Consider the following 22,962-nt stretch of genomic DNA (forward strand, 5'->3'; position numbering starts at 1 on the left):
GGGATCAAATAGGAAATGATATTCTGAATCATAGATTAATGGATGGTCGCAAATTAAGCATAGTAGATGGATTTAGGCTAATCTTTATTTCTTTAAACAACCCAAAGAGAGATTTTCACAAGTTCCAAGCAAAAGAACAATGAATAAACAAACAAGGTACACCTTTGGAACTATTACTGCATATAACACACAAGTTTATAGATTGATCTTTAGAAAGTCTTCTACTCTAACAACAGATTGTTGTTGTTAACTCTATTAAGGAACACTAGTTGAACAAAAGCCTTGATCTGAGAAAAAACCTTACCCTCCCAAGCACCCCGATAGAGAGGAAAAGTGAATTAGCCTTGGTTAGAAGAGAAAAGACAGATTTAAACGAATACTACCCCCAAAGATTCCAACGACCAAACTTTACCATCACTCGATTGGAAATATGATAATTCTCTAGTAAAATGAGTAAAGAAGACAACTTTTCCACCTCCAAATCGTTCAAACCCATTCTAAAGGGCAGCCCGGTGCACAAAGCTCCTGTGTATGCAGGGTCCAGGGAAGGGGCGGACCACAATGGGTCTATAGTACGCAGCCTTACCTTGCATTTTTGCAAGAGGCTGTTTCCACGCCTCGAACCCGTGACCTCCAAGTGACATGGCGACAACATTACCATTGTGCCTAAGCTCCCCTTCAAACCCTCTCTATAGTGAAAATCGTTCAAACCCCTTCCATAGTGAAAATCCCAAGAAGAAAGAATCCCTTTTAGAGATAAGAAAAAAGATGTTGTAGGTGTAGTGGTGCCCTCTTTGGAGATCGAGGTATGGTGGCCGGGAGGGAAGAGAGGTGCCGTAGGTGTGGTGGTGTGGTTCAAACAAACTAGGCTGAGCTTAAGAAGTTAGTTGCTGTCACTGTTGATCATCCATAACCACCTGAGAAGGTGGCTAGGGTTCAAATGAAGAATGTTGGACTTTCGATGATTGTGATTATCGCTAACTAGTCAGATATGTCTGAGAAGATAGCTAGGGTTTTGATGGAGATACGCTCCTCAAAGGTTGCTAGGGTTGCAGCTGGGGGATGAATGCAAAGAAACATAGGCCAAGGAGTATGTTTCTAGTTTCGGAATTAGCTCAACAAATTGATAAGAAGGATATTTCTTTTTTATACATATTGAGCCATTTGCTTGAGCAAGCCTAAGACTTAGGTTTTTCTGGGTTGTGCTCTAGTGAGGAGTCTAAGGAGGATCCTTATTCCTTGGGTTCTATTCTGAAAGTAAATGGGGAAAGTTAGGATGTTAGACTAGGAAATGAGGAATCAGATAAGTCAATTTTGGATTTCAAGAACAAGAAGGTCTATATTTCAATTGTTAGAACTCAGGAAATGAGCAGTGTGAATGAGGTTAAACTTAATGCTAGTTTCCAGCAGTCCAAACTTCGAGTTGGGTTGATCAAACTCTAGAACATTCCTAGAATATTAATAGCTCATAGCTAGAATTAGACTTTGGTATTAAGATAACAAGCTTGGAAGAGTTCAAAAATGGGGAGGTGAGTTGTAAAAATCCAGGGTTAATTATGGGGGAGTTTGATGATATCTTGTATTTGAATTTTGAAAAAAATTGAGGGCAGTAAGGTGCATGTGGTCGGAAAGTAGGTTGTATGGGTGACGAGATGAGGAAGGTGTTTGATGAGAAGAGAGGAAATTTCGATGTGATAGGGACAAAGCTTTTAAGGAGAAGGAGAGACTCTAGAGGAGAACTTAGGACAGTGGAAGACTCTTGCAAACGAGGAAGTTTGGTGTAGCAATGGGGAAAGGAGAGAAAGGAGGTTAAGAAATGGGGGGATTTTTTAGATTCAGGAAGCGATGCTTTGAGTGAATTTGTCTGTGGTGAAGGATTGCTGGTAGATGAGATTGGGAAACAATATGGTTATGTTTTTTATTCTTGTAACGAAGCCAGGAAATTTATCTTATGTTCGTCTTGCCCCATTGGAAGGTTTGGTGTGACGTTTTATTTTTGCAATGATGGTTTGGTCGATAATTTATAGCATAGGAATGGAATGTTGCCTACTCCTATGGAGGAAATTCCTAAGGAGGATTTAGAAGCTCAAGATCTTTAGGATAAGTTGGATATAAGGTTGAATGATATTGGAGGAAATGAGGTTTGCTTGGATGCTAGTAAAAGTAGTAAATTGAAGGGTCAAGAGAATTGGAAAATTTGAGGAGCTCAGTAAATGATGATGGAATGGGGTTTAAAAAGGGGTTTTCTTGGATCTTTGGTTTTATTTTTTGGTTATTTTTTGTTTTTCTTTTTTTTTAAACAATTTTTTCTGTTTTTTTGGCGGACTCTTTGTCCCGCATGTTGTACCTTCTTTTCACCTTATCTAATATGCTTAAAAAAAAGAAAAAGAAAAAGAAAGGAAATCACATCACTATGATGGGAAGAGAGGAGATATAACAGTTCCCCTTTCCTAACTCCCCTAGAGGAAAAAAACCAATCTTTAGGCTGCCTGTTATAACTGTAGAAAAGGAAACATTCAACTAATAGCTGTTTGAGTTAACTGTGTTGAGTGACAAAAGTGATTGATAAGAATCCTTGATTGAATATGCTTGATATTTTTATTGTGCTTTAACCTTGTGGTAAATACATACGAGTTTATAGAAACATTTGCATAGACACTCACAAAGACATTTGCATATGCATTTACAGGCGAGTTTACAAATGTATTTTTAGACGAGTTTACAAATGCATTGACAGATGCATTGCGAACAAACATCCATTCTGAGACATGTAGCAATTGACTCACTAAATCGTTGGTGTTTGAATTGTTTCCTATATTATTTGTGTTGATTGAAACCTTAAGCATATGCTGCTACTACTTGACTAACACTCCTTGAATTCGAGGAAGATTTGTCAACATCTATGAAGTTTCCGTACTAGCTGAAGGTCAAAGCTCATCCCATGTGCATGGATATTCATGGCGATTGGACATTTATTGCTGAGTCCAAGGTGCTGCATGAAGAGCAACCTGGCAGCATTTATAAATAAAAGCACAAGAAGCATAAACTGTGTGGATTGAATTACACTATCTTGAAGTTTATCACAATTTCGTTATTTTGAGTTTACTGCCTACTGTATTTGTGTTCTGATTCAAATAGTTCTTGACGTTGTATTTTGTCAAATAGGTTGAGTCATTGATAAAGGTTCTCTAAGCTCACAGATTCTGAAACTCAAATTGTGTGTGAGCTAGAAAAAAACCTCAGAGACTTGTTTTACATATTACCCATTTTTGGGTGTAAGCCTGATGGGACTGTGTTGTCTTGAGTGCTGAGGCACTGTGTTTTTGGGTATGAACCCAGTTTGAGTATGGTGTCTTGAGTGCTGCGGTATTGAGTTTTGTCCATAAAGCTGTGTGAGTTGGGGCTGTGTGGACCCTGGAGGGCTGTGTGGTCACTGGTGCTGAGACACATTTTGGTGGTTGTCCAATAGTGGTAGGATGAATGTCCTAGTTTTGTAATAATGTAAGTGTTAGTGAAAAGCTCAAACTAGTTAGTTTGGGGAGTGGACATACATCAAATCACGACCCACTACAAATCTTGCGTTCCCTTCTCTATTTTATGCTTTGATCATATGCTTCAATTTCATTACCTTATCAATTGGGTCAATACACGATCTAAATATTGTTTTGTAACCTTCATTGATTACATCTTGATTGCTTGATTGAGTTAAGTTTTGATATAACACTTATTACTGGTAAGATATTTAAATTACTCTCAAAATTTTAAAATCACCCAATTCACCCCACCGTTTTGGGTGCTTAACTGGACCAACAATAGCCCCTAATTCAACTCCTCCACCCAACGCCAAAGCCTTTTGTCCTAATATCCCTATCCAAAAAATCCCAACTAACTCTATGCCTTCTCAAAGTCTAACTTAAACACAATACCACTATCCATACTACAGTGAACATCCTCCGCTACTTCATTAGCCACCAATATAGCATCAACAATTTGCTTACCACCCACAAAAGCACTTTGAGCAAGGGGAATGGTATCATTAAGGACAGAAAGCTTATTGACCAGCACCTTAGCTATGACCTTATACGCACTATAAACTAAGCTAGTAGGCCGAAAATCTGAAACCTTATTCGATCTAGTATTTTTGGGCACTAAAGAGATAAAGGTGGAATTTATGCTCTTCCCCAATTAAACATTTGCACGAAACTCAAATCTTCATTAAATCTGCCCTCATCACATCTCAACACTTCTGAATAAAAGCTTATATTAAATCCATCAGGCCCAGGAGCCTTATCCCTCTCAAGATTAAAAGCTACCGCCTTAACCTCCTCTTCCTCAAGAGGTCTCTCCAAGCAAGACAACTGAATATCCAAAATAGGATTTCACTCCAATGCCTTAATCATTGTCTTTCTAAATCTTCCTTAGTGGACAGATTACTTAAGTTACTCTTCAGCTACCAACCTCTCATCTGTCACTATTTGCCCTGAACGAACTCCATCTCTCTAATATATTATGCCCTATTTGAAATCATTTGCTGAAGTTGAAATAGTTTCATTCACAAGTTTCCAATGAATACATGAATTTGTGCTTTCAATTTCAAGATTTGGAATTTGATGACAAATTTCTTAGTTTTCAAGTTTCAAAATGTGCAGGCAGATCAGTTAGAGACTCGTTTGAAAGCAGTGAGGTTAGTTGGAGATCTTTTTGCTCTGCCAGGTTCTACTGTCTTTGAAGCATTTCAGCCAATATTTTCTGAGTTTCTGAAGAGGTTGACTGATAGAGTAGTTGAAGTTCGAATGTCTGTCCTGGAACATGTCAATATCTGTCTGCTGTCAAACCCATTTAGAGCTGAAGCTCCTCAAATCATCTGTAAGAATTGTTGAATTGATTTACATATTTATATAAATGTTTGAATATGATGTCTATGAGAACATTTTACCTATTGGATTTGGGTGGACATCTTCTAGCTACCCTCTGTGATCGCCTTTTGGACTATGATGAGAATGTCCGTAAACAAGTTGTTGCTGTAGTTTGCGATGTCGCATGTCATTCTCCGACTTCAATTCCAGTTGAAACTATAAAACTTGTTGCAGAACGCCTTCGAGACAAATCTGTACGTATATTTCTTTCTTTCTCCTTTCTTCACTCATTTATCTTTTTTTTTAAAGTTCTTTTTGATTGACTTGACCTTCCACTAAAATTTGTTCCAAACTTGCAGCTAATCGTTAAAAAGTATACAATGGAGAGGCTGGCTGAGATATATAAGCATTCTTGTTTGAGTTGTTCAGATGGTCCAGTCAAACCCTGTAAATTTGATTGGATTCCGGGAAAGATTTTGAGATGCTTATATGACAAAGATTTTAGGTACTATACAAGTTTCATAGGATCAATTTTCCTGCCTTTGCTGTCAGATATGGGTTCCTTCGTTATTCTTGGGGCACATCCTTTAAATTTTTTTCTTAACTAAAGTGCAGCATGAACAATATTTTACAAAATAGTGCATAAAAAGAAATGAAAAGAAACGCAGCAATTATGTTTGCACTGATGACTGGACTGTTCATCAAAAGCATAAGGAGTTGAATGAATTAACATGAAGAACTTACGCTAAGCGAAAAAATCACATCCAATGCTTTGCTGCATGAAAGCAGAGATGGACTAATTTGCTGGTATTTCTCTGACATTTAAGCCAACAGATGCAAGCAAGAAATAAGAATGAACAGATAAAGTAGTAAGATAAAGAAAAAAAGAGTCCACTATATAATTCTTAGGTCAAAAGACATCTCCACTGTTTTGGACACAATGCTTTCAAAGCTTGTGGAGAAAGGGGTTTGAAAAAGGTTCTTGGTGGTGAATCGCCTAAGTGATTCTAGTGGCAGATCTAGGGAGCTGATCTGCTTAAAAAATTATTTAAAAAAAAAAAAATGTCATTTAGAAGTCATTAATTTTTCTAAAATGATATTATTAGATGTTGGTGTTAGCAGGAACTGCCACTCCAAAATGGCTAAACTCTCTTGTTCATCACATTAAAAAATATCTTCTGACTGTATAATCTGTAAAACTCTCCATTTACAATTCAATTTATCCTGCAGATCATATACAATTGAATCATTCCTGTGCGGATCATTGTTCCCTACAGAGTTCTCAATAAAAGATAAGGTTGAACAGTGGGTAAGACTCTTTTCAGGATTTGACAAAGTTGAGAATAAGGCTCTTGAGAAGATACTCGAGCAGAAGCAAAGGTCTGTAACGAACACTTGGTTTTGATGCCACTCTATGTGGTTTTCATTGATGTCACCTCCTTTCGTTTCTTTGCATTTTAATAGATTTTGCGCTGATTTTCAGGGGATTTCCTCTTCAATTGCAGGTTGCAACAAGAGATGCAGAGATATCTCTCTCTTCGGCAGATGTATCAGGTTTGCAAATCTTGAACATCGAATTGCTAATACTAACAATTGGAAGAAGGAGCTTCAGTATTTTATATTAATTATGAAATTATTGTACCTCACCCAAATGCAGGGCAGTGATTCTCCTGAGTTGCACAAAAAAGTTCTCTTGTACTTCCGAATTATGTCTCGTTGTTTTTGCGACTCGGTAAAGGCTGAGGAGAACTTTCAGATTCTTGATCAGTTAAAAGACACTAGTGTCTGGAAGATTTTAACGTCTCTACTTGATCCAAAGACTGGCTTTGTTCAAGCTTGTCGTTTTCGGGTAATTGAGAATTTGCTTACATGGATAGTAATTTTGTTAAATGAAAAATAAAAAATGCAGGCACATGAATTTCTTCCATATGAGAATATAAACAATATTTCTCTTTGTCTAGGATGATTTGCTTAGGATCCTTGGTGAGCAACATCAGCTCTACGATTTTCTGAGCTCCCTCTCAATGAAGTGTTCATATTTACTTTTCAACAAGGAGCATGTAGAAGAACTTCTTCTTGCGGTTACCAGACATAAATTGGCTGGAAGTGCACAATTTACCCTATCTTGCATGAATTTACTTGTGGTAAAAGCTTCATTTTCCTACTTCTTTGTAGATTAGATGCTGGTATGCATGGCTTTATTGTTTATATGGTGGATTTTTCACATTGATGATTATGCGCAGCTGTGAACTGCATGCTTCATTTGGACAAGATTTTTTTTAGGCACTGGTACAGGAATGCTCATGTGGAGACACAGGCATGCACATGCATGCACACACATGAGACACCCTGTGCTTGTGCAAATGGAGGTGGCATAAGTGAAATTGTGTTGGTTGCTGGGGCAGTAGTGCAAAGGTGTAGTAGTCGTAGTGGGACCTGCATTCAAAATTTTGGATGATTTCATGTGCTTTCACCATTGGATTGTGAATATTATGTCTGTCATCCAAATAAGGTGCTTCTTTATACATGATTGATTCAGTAGGATGCATTATGGGATGAATCATGTTCATTTGCAAATGCAAGCCATAAGTGGTGAAACGTGATGCGGGTCTCTTACAACCCTATGAATCTCACACACTTGATTTCTTGTTATGCTGTAAGAATTAGCCTTCGATTAAATGAGCTGATATTAGAGGAATTTGATGGTCTTGTCTCCTTTCAAAAGCATGATGTGTTTTAATTTGATACTTTTTTTGGAAGGTCATGTCATTTGAAATAGCCATAGAAGCTGGTATACCTTTGCATATGAGGACTTCAGTTAGGCAGCGTTTTTATATTGGTGTTGGTATGGGTATTTTCATAGAAACCATAATTCAGTGAATGTTTTTTGTTAGATGAGAATATATGCTATTTTAATAATTAGGTTGTGTTAATGGGGGTATTTTTGTCCTTCAAATCTGATTTATCTGAATTGGCTTTCATACTCTTTTATTTATTTATTTATTTATTTTTCTTGTCCTCCCCTCATCAGTCCTCAATTCTGATTTTGTCGTTGATTTGAGAGCTGTTTACAGACACCCTTTCTCTGGGTTAGGTCGTGCAGCATCTTTGGCAGGAAGCTGTGTGTTTGCTTCTGTTTCTAGTACGCTGCTGCATCTGCTGTTCCTCTGTCACTCTATTTGTGGTTTACGGGTGATGCTGTTTTGATGCCATGTGTTCGTGTTTGATTGCTTCCAATCTTGTACTAATTGCTGGTTGGTTTTTGAGTACTAATCTCCTGTTCTTTTCTGTGTTCGTTTCTGGTTGCTTCCAGCAACAATGCCCGGGGCTGCTGCCAGGTTGTTCACTAAATACATGCAGTACTTTGCTGTGGTCTATTCTATTTTTGGTGGTTAAGTAATTCCTCCTAAGATATTCTAAGCTCATTTCTGTAGATTTTGGGGAGTTTGAAGTGTTGTACTTTTGATTTTTTGAAGTTCTGAAAGTGCTGTTTTTGGTACTGTGTGCTGCCTGACTTTTGCTCAGTGCTCAAGCTCCTTCCCACAATAATTCAGCCATGGATACTACCTCTAACCATATTAAGGGAAGTTTTGGAGGATGAAGATGAGGTTTGGACTGTGATTGTGGCAGTAGTTATGTATTATGATAAGGAGTTCGTCGTGGCAATTCTCCCATTTGCACACATTGTGAGAAGGAAAATCATACCATTGATCACTGTTTAGATATCCTTGGGAATCCAACTTAAGCCAATAAGTCTCTTGCGAAGGGTGATTGTACTACCGAAACTTCAAATGCACCTAGCTACTCCACTAGGAAGTTGAGTACATCATCCACCATGTTTTAAGAGAAGTTTAACAATCGATTTTGCACGGTTCAACAACTCCAAACTCAGTCTTTTACATCTACTGCTACTGCTGCCCATTCTGGCACAACTAGGCTTCTTGCCTCTTTATCCTTCTCACCTTGGGTTATAGATTTTGATGCCTCCTCCCACATGATTGTTAGTCCTAATGTGTTTCGAGCCCTTGAACCCCACTACTTCTACACTCTAGGGTTACTCTTGTTGATAGTTCAGTTATGCCAATTTCAGGTTCTTGCAATATTCTCTGAGTTCCTTCTATTCTTCTTTTGTCTATGTTATATGTGCCTAAATTTCCTTTGAACCTGCTATAAGATTGTCAATTAACGGAGTCTCATAATTGTTTTGTGACCTTCTTTCCTTCTCACTGTGTTATTCAGGATCTCCAGATGAAGAAGAGGATCGATGGAGGGTCCAATTCTTGTCATATGGCTTCTTTTATTTCTATTCACGGTGTTTCTCTTGATTAGTTGCATGCTCATTTGGGTCATCCACCTCTTCAATAACTGACAAGTTTTTCCTATGTGTTGAGTCCATTTCTTGTTTTGAGGGTTCAACATGTGAGTTGGGACAGCATATTAGGATATTGTTATTCATTGAGAGTTGAGTCTCGTAATAGATCATTGTTTTCTCATATTCATTCATATATTTGGGGTCTATGTAGAGTCAAGAATTTGATTGACCATCAATATTTGTCCCCTTTGTGGATGGTTTTTCATGTATGACCTGGATATATTTGTTAAAAGATAGGTATGGATTTTTGAATGCATTTGCTCAATTCTACCACAAATTGGCAGCAGTATTCAAATTTTTTGATATGACAATGCACTTAAATTTATTCAAAATCAGCTTCAATATTTTTGCTACCCCTCAGAAGAATGGAGTAGCTGAATGAAAAAATAGACATTTACTTCACACAGCACGGTCTCTACTCCATGTATGTTCCTTAACTTTTTGTACCGATGCTATTCTTACAGCCTATTTTCTACTCAATAGGATGCCCTCAAGTGTTCTAGGGGGACAGACTCTCTTGTCTATTGTGTACCCAGAAACATCCATGTTCTTTGTTGTGCCTTGCGTCTTTGGGTGCACATGTTTTGTTCGTGTTCCACGTACTGGTTAGGACAAGTTGACTTGTCATGCTGTTAAATGCGTCTTTGTTGCGTACTCGAGAACTTAGAAGGGACAAAATCTTATGATCCCCACAATTGTAGGAAAAGTGTCGGTGCTGATGTCACTTTTTTAAAGGGCACCCTATCTCTCTAGTATTGGGTTGTCCTTAGCATAGTAGTTAAAAGTGCACTTGAGGCGTGCCTAGGCAGGAGGTGCAGTGAGGTGACCAAGCTAGCGCCTCATTCTTCTTTAGGCGAGGCGACCTTCAAGAGGTGCAGGTAGGCGCACTGAAGCACACTGATTCTCCAGGCGAAGTGAGTCGTGCCTTGAAATATTTGAAGCTGTTAAGAAATAAAATGTAGCCAGAACCAGCGCCTGCCCACTTTCAGCAATCCAGCCTTTGAAAGTTTGACTTGCACCAGCCCTAGCCCTTCGTCTTCGACCATTCGAAGCAGAACGAAACCAGCAGGAGAAGTTCGTCTTCAACCAACCGATCCTTCGAAGCAGTATGGAACCAGCAGGAGCTCTTCATCTTCGACCCTTCAAAGTTTGAACCAGGACAAGGCTTTCGTCTTCGACCCTTTGAACCAGCAGGAGCTCTTTGCCTTCAAGCCTTCAAACCAGCAGGAGCCCTTCGTCAGTTCGTCTTCAGGCTTTCGAACCAGTGGGAGCCCTTTGTCATCGAGGTGCGAGCCTTGGTGAGTTGTCAGGCTGCTTCGATTTTCAAACTAGTGAGTCGTCATTGTCGTCATCATCGTTGTTGTTGTTCTTCTTCAGTTCTTCTGCTTCTACTTCTTCTTCTTCAGTTCTTGTTCTGCATCTTCTTCTTCTTCTTCTTCAGTTTTTTTTTTTCAGTTCTTCTTCAGTTCTGCTGCCTCCTGCCGGCTGCTTCTTCTTATAATATTAACTTGCATTAAGCCTCTAAGTTAATATTATATAATGTGTACTTAATTATGTAGTTTAATGCAAGTTTATACTTTATAATCAATATATAACATTTTTTGCTGAATATTTCTGCTGTTTTGTAATTTGTTTGGAAATTCAGTATACAAACTATACATTTTTCTGAAATATATTAATATATAAAATTTTTTACTGAATTTAGCTGCTGTTTTATTGTACTCATTTCTTTTGATATTGAAGATACTTTTGGGCCCTCAGCCTGGCAATTTTATTTCGTTTCTAATTTGAAGCTTGAAATCTTGCATGCGTAATTACTTATGTTGAACTATGTTTGTTTCCCTTGGAACTTGGTTGTCATAATTACTATTGAATATTTGGCATTTTAAATTCTAATATAACCATTGATGTGTTTTTATATGAATTACCTACCAAATAGGCATTGTACACAATTTTAATAATAGTGCACCTCACCTTTGTGAGGCGTGTGCCTTTGTGTCACGAGCTAAGCTTGTTCAGGACATTATGCTTGCCTGTGGCTGCTTATCTCGTGTGCTTGGGATGAGTTTCCATCATATAAATACTAGTGTAGGGTTATTTTCTGCTAGTAGAGTTTTGTAAGCCAAATAAGGCAGTATGACTCCTCGGTCACTTTGATGTTTCCTAGTGCCAGGATGATAATTACATAAAAACCTCTTTAGGGGAGGGTGAGTGTTCATCAGTCATTGTAAAACTCACTAGCAATTGTCAACGTGCTTAGCCTACTTTCCTCCCTCGCTAAGTACATCATGTCAATGGAGGATTTGTTAATGAATTACGTTTGCTCCAATGTTTACTGCTTGCTTGCCATGACTTTCATGAATTGATTACTATTTCCGCTGCTATTTGAATGAATGCTAATGAAAGTGATTCATGGATGAATGTTGGTAAACGATAGGCTGACTAGTTAAACAAGAGTGTTTTAGCTAGCGCCGCATAGCCCTTCACAAGGGTGTGGAAATAGTCGGACTGTGACATTTGGTATCAGAGCCAAGTCGGTGACACTTGGTGAGAGCCCAAGGTTGAGTTGCTACGTGAATTCGATTGCCTTCGTTGTTGGATTTGGGAAGCTTTGGTAAGTGACCATGGCACCAAACAATACTGAAAGACTCAGTGCACCGGAAGCACAGGTTGAAGAGACAACCAATAATATGGCCAACGAGATGGCCCAACTGAGGGGACTTGTTAATGAAGTGATGGGATCACAGCAGCATCAAGCAAGTTTGACAAGTGAAATGTTAGAGGACTTTCACCACACTGTGGAAACTTTGCAGGCCCGGATGGTAGATCTAGATGCAAAGATGAATGTGATGGTTCTTGCTATGGGGAACTCCAACACTTTGGGAATTAGCAAGACCAAGGTGCTAGAACCCAGGACGTATGGGGGTGCCCGAGATGCCAAGGAGTTAGAGAACTTCTTGTTTGATGTGGAGCAGTACTTTCGCGTTGTGAGGATGGCCTCAGAACAGGCAAAGTTGGATACTGTGACCATGTACTTGGTTGGTGATGCCAAACTGTGGTGGCGTACCAAGTATCAAGAGATTGAAACTGGACGCTATGTAATCGATAATTGGGCAGACTTGAAGAGAGAGCACAAGGCCCAATTCTTTCCTGAAAATGTTGAGTATAATGCAAGGAGAAAACTGAGAGATGTCAAGCATACGGGGTTGATCAGGGAATATGTGAAACAATTTTGTACTTTGATGTTGGATATTCGGGATATGTCGGAGAAGGACAAGTTGTTCTATTTTCTAGAGGGGACGAAACCATGGGCAAGAACTGAACTTCATAGGCAAAGGGTTCAAGACTTGTCAACTGCACAAGCTGTTGCAGAACGCTTAACAGACTACCCTGGTGATGAGACCGCTTCGTCCAAACGGTTTGGTGGAGAGGGAAACAGTGGAAAGTCTTTCAAGAATGGCAAACCCAAGAGTTGGGGAGCCGACTCTAAATCATCAAGCTCAAAGGAAGCTTCGTCGTCTCAAGGGTTCAACACACCCAATGGAAAGGGGAAGAGTAAAATTTCGTGTTGCTTGTGTAGTGGGCCTCATAGAGTTTTTGAGTGCCCTCACAAAGCATCACTTAATGCTTTACAGGCTTCCATTGTAGAGCAGGTAGTGGAAGATGATGAGGAAGAGGATCATGCCCTAAGGATGGGTTCAGTGTGGCTGGTGAGCGCATTGGAAAAGCAGGCAAAAACATTGAAAGTTACACGAGCCAAAGGGTTAATGTTTGTGGACTTGAGGATAAATGGGAAGAGTACTCGCGCTATGGTGGATACGGGGGCTACTCATAATTTTTTTTCCCAGTTGGAAGCATGGAGACTCAACTTCTCCTTAGAGAAGGATACATGACGCATGAAAGTAATTAACTTTGTAGCCTAGCCTACTTTGGGAGTAGCCAAGCAAGTGACTATAAAGCTTGGACAGTGGGAAGGTCATGCGAATTTCACAGCGGTACCATTGGATGACTTTCCAGTCATTTTAGGAATGGAGTTCCTATGGGGGACAAGGGCAGTGCTAATGCCTTCGGTTGGTTTACTGTGTCTGATGGGAGATCACTCATGCATGGTGCAAGTCGTTGCAACGAAAGGAGACGATGGGAAGTCCCTTTCAGCCATACAACTCAATGATGGATTGGGTCAAGGTGTGCAGACACGTCTAGCCACGGTGGTGGTAGACAAAGAAGTAGGCCAAGAGCTGGAGCCTATGACCATCCAAGCGGTGTTGGATGAGGATAAGGAGGTGTTGCCGAATAAGCTGCCTCACAATTTGCCTTCACAACGGACTGTGGAGGATGAGATCGAGTTGTTATCAAGAGTGAAATCACATGCTAAAGGGCCATGTCGGATTGCGCCTTGAGAAATAGTAGAGTTGGGGAAACAACTTGATGAATTGGAAGCGGGATGTGTTTGCCCTTCCAAATCATCGTTGGGAGCATTGGTGTTGTTTTGGAGGAAACATGAAGAGCATCTACGGAAGGTGTTCGACAGGCTGAGGGGAAACAGTCTGGATGTGAAGAAGGAGAATTTCTCTTTCGCTCGGCAGAGCAACAAATTCCTTGGTCAAGTGGTTGAACAAGGTCGTATCCAGAGCGGTATGGAAAAGGTTAGGATGATTCAAGAACGGAAGATCCCATGACAGTGAAGGAGTTGCGGTCCTTTCTTGGCCTTACTAAATACTACAGGAAGTTCGTTGAGGGGTATTCGTGGAGAATGACTCCAATGACGGGACTACTGGGGAGGTATTATTGGCTGCACACGTGGGTTGATGTGGTTGATTATACCAAAACTTGTCTCACTGGCCAACAAGACAAGGGGGAGCGGAAGAAGTATGGTACTTTCATGGCCGCACCAAAGTACTGTTCGGCAGAGGAGACGACACAATTGTTCCTTGTGACTGTTGTGAAACATTGGGGTGTTCCCCAAGTTATTATTTGTGACCAAGATTTAATGTTCACTGACAACTTCTTGACAGAGTTTTTCAGGATATTCAGGTCACATCTTGACATCTCTTTGAGTTATCACCGACAGATAGACGGACAGATGAAGATATTCAGAGAGCTACTAGATAAGTACTTGTGCCATTGTGTCAAAGACAACTAGAAGAATGACGTGCAACTACTTGATGTGGCTCCATTCTGTGGCAACGCCTGAAGGCACTCAACAACCAACAAGAGCCCTTTTGAGCTTGTTATAGGCTGGCTACCGCTGTTACCTCAAACAGTGGGCGAGCCGTACAGATGAAAGAGTCCCAGGGCGTACATCTTCACCAGTGAAGGGAGACAGAATGCAGAGTTTGCCCAAGCCTTTCTGGAGAAAGCTTCTGAGCATATGAAGAAATGGGTAGTTAAGGGGAGAAGACCGCAGTTTCATGTCAGATGCCTCAAGCCGTTCAACGCCAACACCAATGACCTGAGCAGAAGTCAGTTCAACAGAACAGAGTTGAAGATAGTGCAACTTGACAGACATGACGTTGAAGAGATACTTGCAGACAGAAAGTTCATATCCTTAAGGAAGAAGCGGCAGAAGTTCCTAGTGAAGTGGAAATGCCTTGATGACAGAGAAATCAGCTGGATTTCTGCGGAAGATATTCAACCCTTCGTGGACAAATTTGAAGTGTACCTACCGCCAAAAGTCTACGAGGACGTCGACCGCATAAGTTGGGGAGAATGTCACGAGCTAAGCTTGTTCAAGACATTATGCTTGCCTGTGACCGCTTATTTCGTGTGCTTGGGATGGGTTTCCATCATGTAAATACTAGTGTAGGGTTATTTTCTGCTAGTAGAGTCTTTGTAAGCCAAATAAGGCAGTATGACTCCTCGGTCACTTTGATGTTTCCTAGTGCCAGGATGATAATTACATAAAAACCTCTTAGGGAAGGGTGAGTGTTCATCAATTATTGTAAAACTCACTAGCAATTGTCAACGTGCTTAGCCTACTTGCCTCCCTCGCTAAGTACATCATGTCAACGAGGGATTTGTTAATGAATTACGTTTGCTTCAATGTTTATTGCTTGCTTGCCACGGCTTTCATGAATTGATTACTGTTTCCACTGCTATTTGAATGAATGCTAATGAAAGTGCTTCGTGGATGAATGTTGGTAAACGATAGGCTGGCTAGTTAAACAAGAGTGTTTTAGCTAGCGCTGCATGGCCCTTCGCAAGGGTGTGGAAATAGTCGGACCGTGACACTTTGCCTCGCGCCGAGGCGCAGAGGGTACTTGGAGCTAAGGCGCACCTTGCACCTTTGACTACTATGGTCTTTAGTTGAATCTATTTTGATTCCATCAATGATTTTTGGTCCCTACTCTTTTGTTGATCCTACTATTCTTGCTCTTATCCTTCTCCAGAAATCTTCTACCCCTTTTCGAAATCCATAGTTACCGATCCAAAGAAACAAAGCCGTTATTTAAGCCTGACTTGTCTGATGGTTGTTGCAAGTTGGGGTTAGGTGATATGATGATATCTATATTGTCGAGCTTGACAAGGAGTGTCAAAAGAGAATATGTTATTTTAGTAATTATGCTGTGTTAATGGGGGTATTTTGTCCTTAAGACTTTATTATTTTTATTAATATATAAGAGGGCAGACCTGGAGCTGTATGTAGATTTCAGGAAACTGCTGCTCAGTTTTCTTCTTCTTGTTCTTCTTCTCCTCCTCTTCTCCTGCCTATTTTTCTCCATTTCTAACTTTACGACAGTTTCATTTTGAGGTCTGTATACTTCCAACTTCAGAGTTTCTGGGAAGCCCTTTGACAGGGTTTCAAATGCCTGTTCTAGTAAATTTCTTAGTTAGCAAAAAATTCTTTTTGCTTCATCTGTTGCGAAGCTCTGATTCCAGGTGAATGACTTAAAATATCTAATATTTTGTGATCACTATTTTGCATTTGTTCATCTATTTTTAAATTGATAATTAGTGCTTCCACAGTACCAGCTGTTTCCACATTATTTCTGAAACATGTTTGAGTCCATGTTTTTACTTTTCTTTTGATAAAATTTCAGATTCTTGCGCGCTTCAGTCCATTGCTGTTCAGTGGGGCTGAGGATGATTTAGTACAGCTCCTTAAAGATGACACTGAAGTAATAAAAGAAGGCGTTCTGCATGTTTTAGCGAAGGCTGGTGGAAGCATTCGAGAGCAACTGGGGGCATCCTCTAGGTGCAACTGTTAGAAATTTTAATTTCTCAAATTCAAAGCTCCTTCTGTTTCTTCAATTTATCACCTTATTGTTTTCTTGCAGTTCAGTAGAACTCATTTTGGAAAGGATATGCCTAGAGGGCAGCCGAAGGCAGGCCAAGTATGCTGTACATGCCCTGGCCGCAATAACAAAGGATGGTGGGCTTAAGTCGCTCTCTGTTTTGTACAAGGTATTGTATGACTTACTCAAGCAGCATTAAAAAGTCAATACTAATCATGTCATATTGTGCTCAATGATGATTTATAATTCTTACACTTCTTACTCAACATGCAGAGGCTTGTGGATATGCTGGAGGAGAAGACAAATTTGCCATCTGTGCTGCAGTCTCTGGGGTGCATAGCACAGACTGCAATGCCTGTTTTTGAAACTAGAGAGAGTGAAATTGAAGGGTTTATAAAAAGAAAAATTCTAGAATGCAGTCATGTATGTTTTTCTTGAGTTCAGTGAGCTTGTATTCATTTATTCTTGGTTTCTTTTAATAACTTTTTGTTGAAACTCACTTGATTGTTTCAGAGGGTGGAAGACAATAAAAGACAAAGTTGGGATGACAGAAGTGAACTTTGTTCATTGAAGGTTAATTTGGGGATCACTGCACTACATTTATTTTAATTTTTCTATTTGTTTCAAGCTACTAAAAATTGGATAAGTTGTGATTTTTCTCTGGATAGCTCATCCAGTGTTTACTAAATACTATTATCACATGGTCATAGACTGCTTCTTCCTTGTGATGGACTCTTTTAAGTTTTGTGCGGCAGATATTTGGTATTAAAATGTTGGTCAAGAGCTACTTGCCTGTTAAAGATGCTCATCTTCGTCGTGGCATTCATAAACTTTTGGGAATTCTTAAAGACACATTGTCTTTTGGTGAGATCTCAAAAGATATAGAATCAAGGTAATAGCAGTTTATAATTCCCTCGTTTGGTTTACTAAAGGACCTTTTGTTTGGTTTCTAAGGGGCTTGCTCTACTATAGAAAGTTCTTTTGCCATCTTGCAGTTCAGTTGATAAGGACCATTTGAGGCTTGCCTCAGCAAAGGCCATTCTTAGACTTTCGAGGCATTGGGATCATAAGATACCTGTTGATGTCTTTTATTTAACTCTAAGAATATCAGAGGTGTAGTTCTTAATGCTTATGTATTTCATAGAAAATATTGATTTTTTTCATGTGTTGCTAGTTATATGAATAATTGTTTTATTATTTTCCTTTCCACTATATTTGAAAATATGTTTTTTTTTTGGCACTTATAGACCAATTTTCCTCAAGCTAAGAAATCATTCCTAATCAAAGTCCATCAGTATATAAAGGACCGGCTTTTGGATCCAAGATACGCTTGTGTCTTTCTGTTTAGCTCAATTGGATCTCATCCACTAGAGATTGAAGAGGTATTCTTACTGTGGCAAACTGATTCCCAGGAATCTTTTTTTACCCAGTATTTATGATGCTTACAGCAGTGGAAGGAAATTTAAACTTTTGTTACTGGATTTTTTACTTGAACTTTTGCTTCCTTTTTGGCAGGACAAACAGAACTTAGCTGACATTATTCTTATGTGTCAGCAAGCAAAGGCACGACAGCTTCCTATGCCATCTGATGCAAAATCCCAGATGGCTTATCCAGAATACCTTCTCCCATACATTATCCATGCTCTTGCTCACCATTCTTCATGCCCTAATGTTGAGGAATGCAAGGACGTTAAAGCTTTTGAATTAACATACAGGTATTTCTTTTTACTTGTTTGACATCTTAAAGATGTGCTTCAATATGCATATGTTTATGCACTAATGCGAACATAATTACAAATGTGCTGTATATATACATACCGTATATGCATGTGCACGGACACTTGTGTGAGGATATGGGTGAACAGAGAGAGATGGGAGCAAAATTGTTCTAGGAAAAATGCTTTTCATGCATAAAACTATAATGAGGGTTCCTCTGGATAGGGTATTTAAAATGATTGGAACTTCTCAAATGATGGGATTTAAGAAATCTATTTTTAAATTCTTAATTGTAAATTCCTTGTTTTGGAATTTGAATGAATATTTCTAAAATTTGAACATTTCAGTGGCTCAGATAAAAATCTAAAAAAATAAATAAATTGCAAGCACGGATTTGAGCCTGTGAGGTGCTGGTGCTGGAGCAAGATGAGACTAACCGCATCACAGCTTCTGTTAACAGTTCTAATTTGATTATTGTAAGTTGAGTTGGGAGAAAAGAGAAACAATCATGAGAGTAGGTATGATTGGGGTTGAGTTACAGATGATTACAGCTTTGCCTCTTGATCTCCATCCACCATTTATGGAATAGGAAATGGTGTAACATTCTAATGATCAGTCGCCGGTGGCCATGATGGCAGAGTGGAAGGCATGGGTTTTTGTAAATTTCTGTTTCTTTGGTAATTCAAAACAATTTTAGAAAAAGGTTATTTAAAAAAGAAATAACCCTGATTTAGGATGTCTTTCTAGTAGCATCCTTTAATACTTACTGTCTATTTTTAAATTTCTGGTGGGGATTGCTAGCAAGCTTGAGAGTATTATGAGACTTTTTGTGGTTTGTTGTTGTTGTTTTTTTTTTTGGGGGGGGGGGGGGGGGGGGAGGAGTAAGGGAGGACTGGGTCTAGGTAAGCTATCTGAAAACACGCCTCTTTTAGCTAAATAGCTATGGTGCTTCCCTCTAGGAAATCATCCTTTGGCATAGAGTTATAAGAAGCAAGTTCAGGTTGGATGAGAATGGGTGGGATACCAATGTTAGTTTAAGATGTTTTTTGGGGAGTCTGTGGAAGTCCATTTCTCATATTTATTATTCTTTCATCCCTCACACTAAACTTGAGGTGCAGAGAGGTTCTCATATTCGTTTTTGGAAACGCATCTTTTTACACTTCTTTCCTTGTTTCTTTTGGCTAAGCTCTAAGAAAAATAGATCCAAAGTTAGGTTGATGCCTCGAAGCAACATGCCGTGTCGGTGCCCGGGTACGGTTCCAAATATGCAAGGGTTCCCGCATCATTCTGGACGTGGGTGAGTAAAAAAGTTAGTTCAGGATACTAAGATTAGATTAGCAACTTGGAATATTGGGACACTTATTGGGTAAAAGCATGGAAATTGTCGACACAATGATTAGAAGAAAAATTCATATAAATTGCCCTCAAGAAACTATGTAGGTGGGGGAGAAAGCTTGAGAAATTGATAAATCGGGATTTAAACTTTGGTATATTGGGGAAAAAAAACATAAGAATGGGGTAAGAATTATTATAGACAAAAACTTAAAAGATAGCGTTGTAGATGTAAATAGGGTAGGGAATAGAAGTATAAATATCAAGACGGTCTTAGGCCAAGATATAATAAATATCATTAATGCTTATGCACCTCAAGTAGGCTTAGCAAGAAATCTTAAGAGACAATTTTTGGAAGAAATGAATAATATTATACAAGGCATATCAGAGACTGAGAAAATATTCATAGGAGTAGATCTGAATGGATACATTGGAAGGGATAATAAAGGTTATGATAGGACACGTGGAGGATATTGATATGGAGATAAAAATGAGGCTAGGGAGATGATCTTAGATATCTCTATGTTATATGATTTATTATAGTAAATACTTGCTTTAAGAAGAGGGCAAAACGCTTAATAACCTTCAAAAGTGGACAAAATAAAACCCAAAAAGATTTTTTCTTTACTTGGAGAGTAGATCGTTTATCATGTAAGGGTTGTAAAGTTATCCCAAGTGAAAGCTTAATTATGCAACATAGAGTTTCAGTGTTAGATATATATTAAAACATGGAAGAGAAATGATAAAATAAACTAGTGTAAAAGAACTAGATGGTGGCACCTAAAGGGAGAAAATATGATAAAATTTAAAGATAAAATGATCAAAGATGGTGATTCGACCATAGATGATCGTGTAGACACAAGCACTCTTTGGAGTAGGATAGCTAGCTCTATTAAAAAGACAACAAAAAAGATTTTACGCAAATCAAGAGGAAGATTCTCGAATAGCAAAGAAAGTTGGTGGTGGGATCAAGATGTCCAAAAAGTCGTAAAGACAAAAAGATTTTAGTATAAAACATGTTAAAAATGTAGAAACATGGATAACTTTGGAAAGTATAAAGATGCGAGAAAAGATGCAAAGAAGGCGTTAGTAAAGCTAAACATAGATCATTTAATAATTTGTATGATAGATTAAATACAAAAGAAAGGGAAACATATATATATGTATATATATATATATATATATATAAACATGCTAGAGTTAGAGAAAGAAAAAAGTAAGGATTTAGGTAATGTAAAATGTATAAAAAGTGAGGATGATATTGTCTTGGTTAAGGAAGAAGACATAAAAGAAAATGGCGAAGTAACTTTAGTAAGCTATTTAATGAAAACCAAATAGAAGATTTAAGCTTAGAATTGGCAAATGAGGAAAAGACAAAATATGAGATTTATTCGCAAGATTAGCGTTTTTGAGGTTAAGTTTGCAGTAAAAATGAGAAAAATGGAAAAATTGTAGGACTGGATAACATCTCAATTGAAGTTTATAAATGCTTAAGTGATAATGAAATTATATGGTTAACTAATTTATTTAACACAATTAAAAAACTAAGAAAATGCTAGATGAATGGAGGGAAAACACTTTAATACCTATATACATAAACAAAGGAGATATTCAAAATTGTAATAACTGTCGTGAAATTAAACTTATGAGCATACGATGAAGCTATGGGAAAGGGTAGTTGTACAAAGATTAATGCTAGAAACAAAGGTCTTAGAAAATTAATTTGGTTTTATGCTTGGGAGATCTACTACAGAAAGCTATATATCTTTTAAGAAGATTAATGAAAATATTTTGAAAAAAAAAAGGGGATTTGCATATGGTATTTATTGACTTAGAGATAGCATATGATAGGGTACCCTAGGGAAGTTCTATAGTGGGTTTTAGAGAAAAAAAGGTGTATGTTAGGCATACTGATGTCATTAAGGATATGTATGATGGAGTAGTGGCTAGTGTAATGACTATAGATGGAAATACTAGAAAATATCCAATCATAATAGGTGCACATCAAGGATTCTCTTTGAGCCCTTATCTTTTTGCTTTAGGGATGGATCAACGGACTCGGAGTATAAAAAATGAGGTTCCATGGTGTATATTGTTTGCAGATGATATTATATTGATTGATGAAACTAGGGGTGGAGTAGAGACTAAGTTCGAATTATGGAGAGATGCTTTAGAATCTAGAGTCTTTAGGATAAGTAGAATAAAACAGAATGTATGAAATGTAATTTTAGTAATAGTAGTCGGAATATTGGAGACAAATTTAAACTTGATGATGAAGAAATAAATAACACTAGTAGATTTCGATATCTTGGATCTATTATGCCAGTTGAAGGAGAAATAGAAGAGGCTGTAATGCATATAGTTAAAGCAGGTTGGGTAAAATCAAGAAGTGTTTTAAGTGTGCTTTGTGATCGTAGAATACCCTTAAAATTGAAGGGGAAGGTTTATAGGATGACTATAAGACCAGCTATGCCATATGGATCAGAATGTTGGGCAACTAAGAAACAACATTTCAAAAAGTAAAAGTTGTTGAGAAGAGAATGCTTAAATGGATGAGTGGGATTACATTGAAGGATAAATTAATAAATGATCATATTCGCGGTAATTTAGGCATAGCTCCTATAGAAGATAAGATAAGGGAGGGATGACTCAGATAGTTTGGGCACTTGCAATGTTGGACACATAGTCTGCTAGTGAGGAAGAGTAAGTTAGTTACTGTGAGGGGCAATAGAAAGGGTTGGGGTAGACCTAAAATAACTTGGAATGAGATAGTAAGGATTTAATAGCCCTGAATTTGTCGAAAGAAATTGTTCATGAGCGCATAAATTGGCGGAAAAGGATTCATGTAGCCAACCCCACCTAGTGGGACTCAAGGCTTGGTTTTGTTGTTGTTGTTGCTGTTATCCGAGTAGCCCTTTGGGTTTCTTGGAATCTCCATTTTAGGAGACCCCTTAACAATAGGGAGATGGTGCATTTGTCTTCTTTGTTGTTTTTTTGAGTGGGAGTTACCTTTCTTTGGGGAGGGCTATTCATTCTTGGTCTTTGGATCAATTAGGAATGTATTGCAAATCTTTTTTCGAATTCTTGGTTCATTTTCATTCTTCTTTTACACTTGGTTGTGCTTAGTAAAATAAATACTAATTACTTGTTGCATATCAAGAGACCTTTGAATGCTCTCTCTCCCATGTATGTGTGCTCTGTTACAAGAACTCCGAGACAGCTTCTCATCATCTTTTGCTTTGTGAATTTTCTTGGAGTGCTTGGAGTAAGTTTTTTAGTATTACAAGAGAGAGCTGGGTATGTCCTTTGGTGGGAGAATTTCTAGCCATTTCTTTTGTAGGCTTTGGAAGAACCGAAGGAGGGATAGGGCAGCTCTATGGAAGTGTGGGCATATTTGCAGTTTATGTGGAATATACTGGAGCATAATGCACGGACATTCTCTGGGAAGAAT

At 38.5% G+C, this 22,962-nt stretch overlaps 1 protein-coding gene across 5 annotated transcripts in view; it reads left to right on the forward strand.

Annotated features, from left to right (window-relative positions):
- Nucleotides 1–22,962, forward strand: part of LOC131153571 (sister chromatid cohesion protein PDS5 homolog A) — a 98,026-nt gene that overhangs the window by 37,323 nt on the left and 37,741 nt on the right. For all 5 annotated transcript variants that reach the window (XM_058105963.1, XM_058105966.1, XM_058105965.1 and 2 more), the window contains exons 6-20: nucleotides 4,650–4,866; nucleotides 4,965–5,110; nucleotides 5,216–5,361; nucleotides 6,087–6,236; nucleotides 6,362–6,410; nucleotides 6,514–6,705; nucleotides 6,818–7,000; nucleotides 16,269–16,423; nucleotides 16,506–16,632; nucleotides 16,737–16,886; nucleotides 16,977–17,036; nucleotides 17,219–17,355; nucleotides 17,459–17,576; nucleotides 17,711–17,845; nucleotides 17,979–18,178. In XM_058105963.1, the coding sequence (XP_057961946.1) occupies nucleotides 4,650–4,866; nucleotides 4,965–5,110; nucleotides 5,216–5,361; nucleotides 6,087–6,236; nucleotides 6,362–6,410; nucleotides 6,514–6,705; nucleotides 6,818–7,000; nucleotides 16,269–16,423; nucleotides 16,506–16,632; nucleotides 16,737–16,886; nucleotides 16,977–17,036; nucleotides 17,219–17,355; nucleotides 17,459–17,576; nucleotides 17,711–17,845; nucleotides 17,979–18,178 (2,165 nt within the window). The remainder of the gene's footprint in view (nucleotides 1–4,649; nucleotides 4,867–4,964; nucleotides 5,111–5,215; nucleotides 5,362–6,086; nucleotides 6,237–6,361; nucleotides 6,411–6,513; nucleotides 6,706–6,817; nucleotides 7,001–16,268; nucleotides 16,424–16,505; nucleotides 16,633–16,736; nucleotides 16,887–16,976; nucleotides 17,037–17,218; nucleotides 17,356–17,458; nucleotides 17,577–17,710; nucleotides 17,846–17,978; nucleotides 18,179–22,962) is intronic.

Source organism: Malania oleifera, chromosome 4 (assembly GCF_029873635.1).
Source record: "Malania oleifera isolate guangnan ecotype guangnan chromosome 4, ASM2987363v1, whole genome shotgun sequence".
Classification (NCBI taxonomy): Eukaryota; Viridiplantae; Streptophyta; class Magnoliopsida; order Santalales; family Ximeniaceae; genus Malania; species Malania oleifera.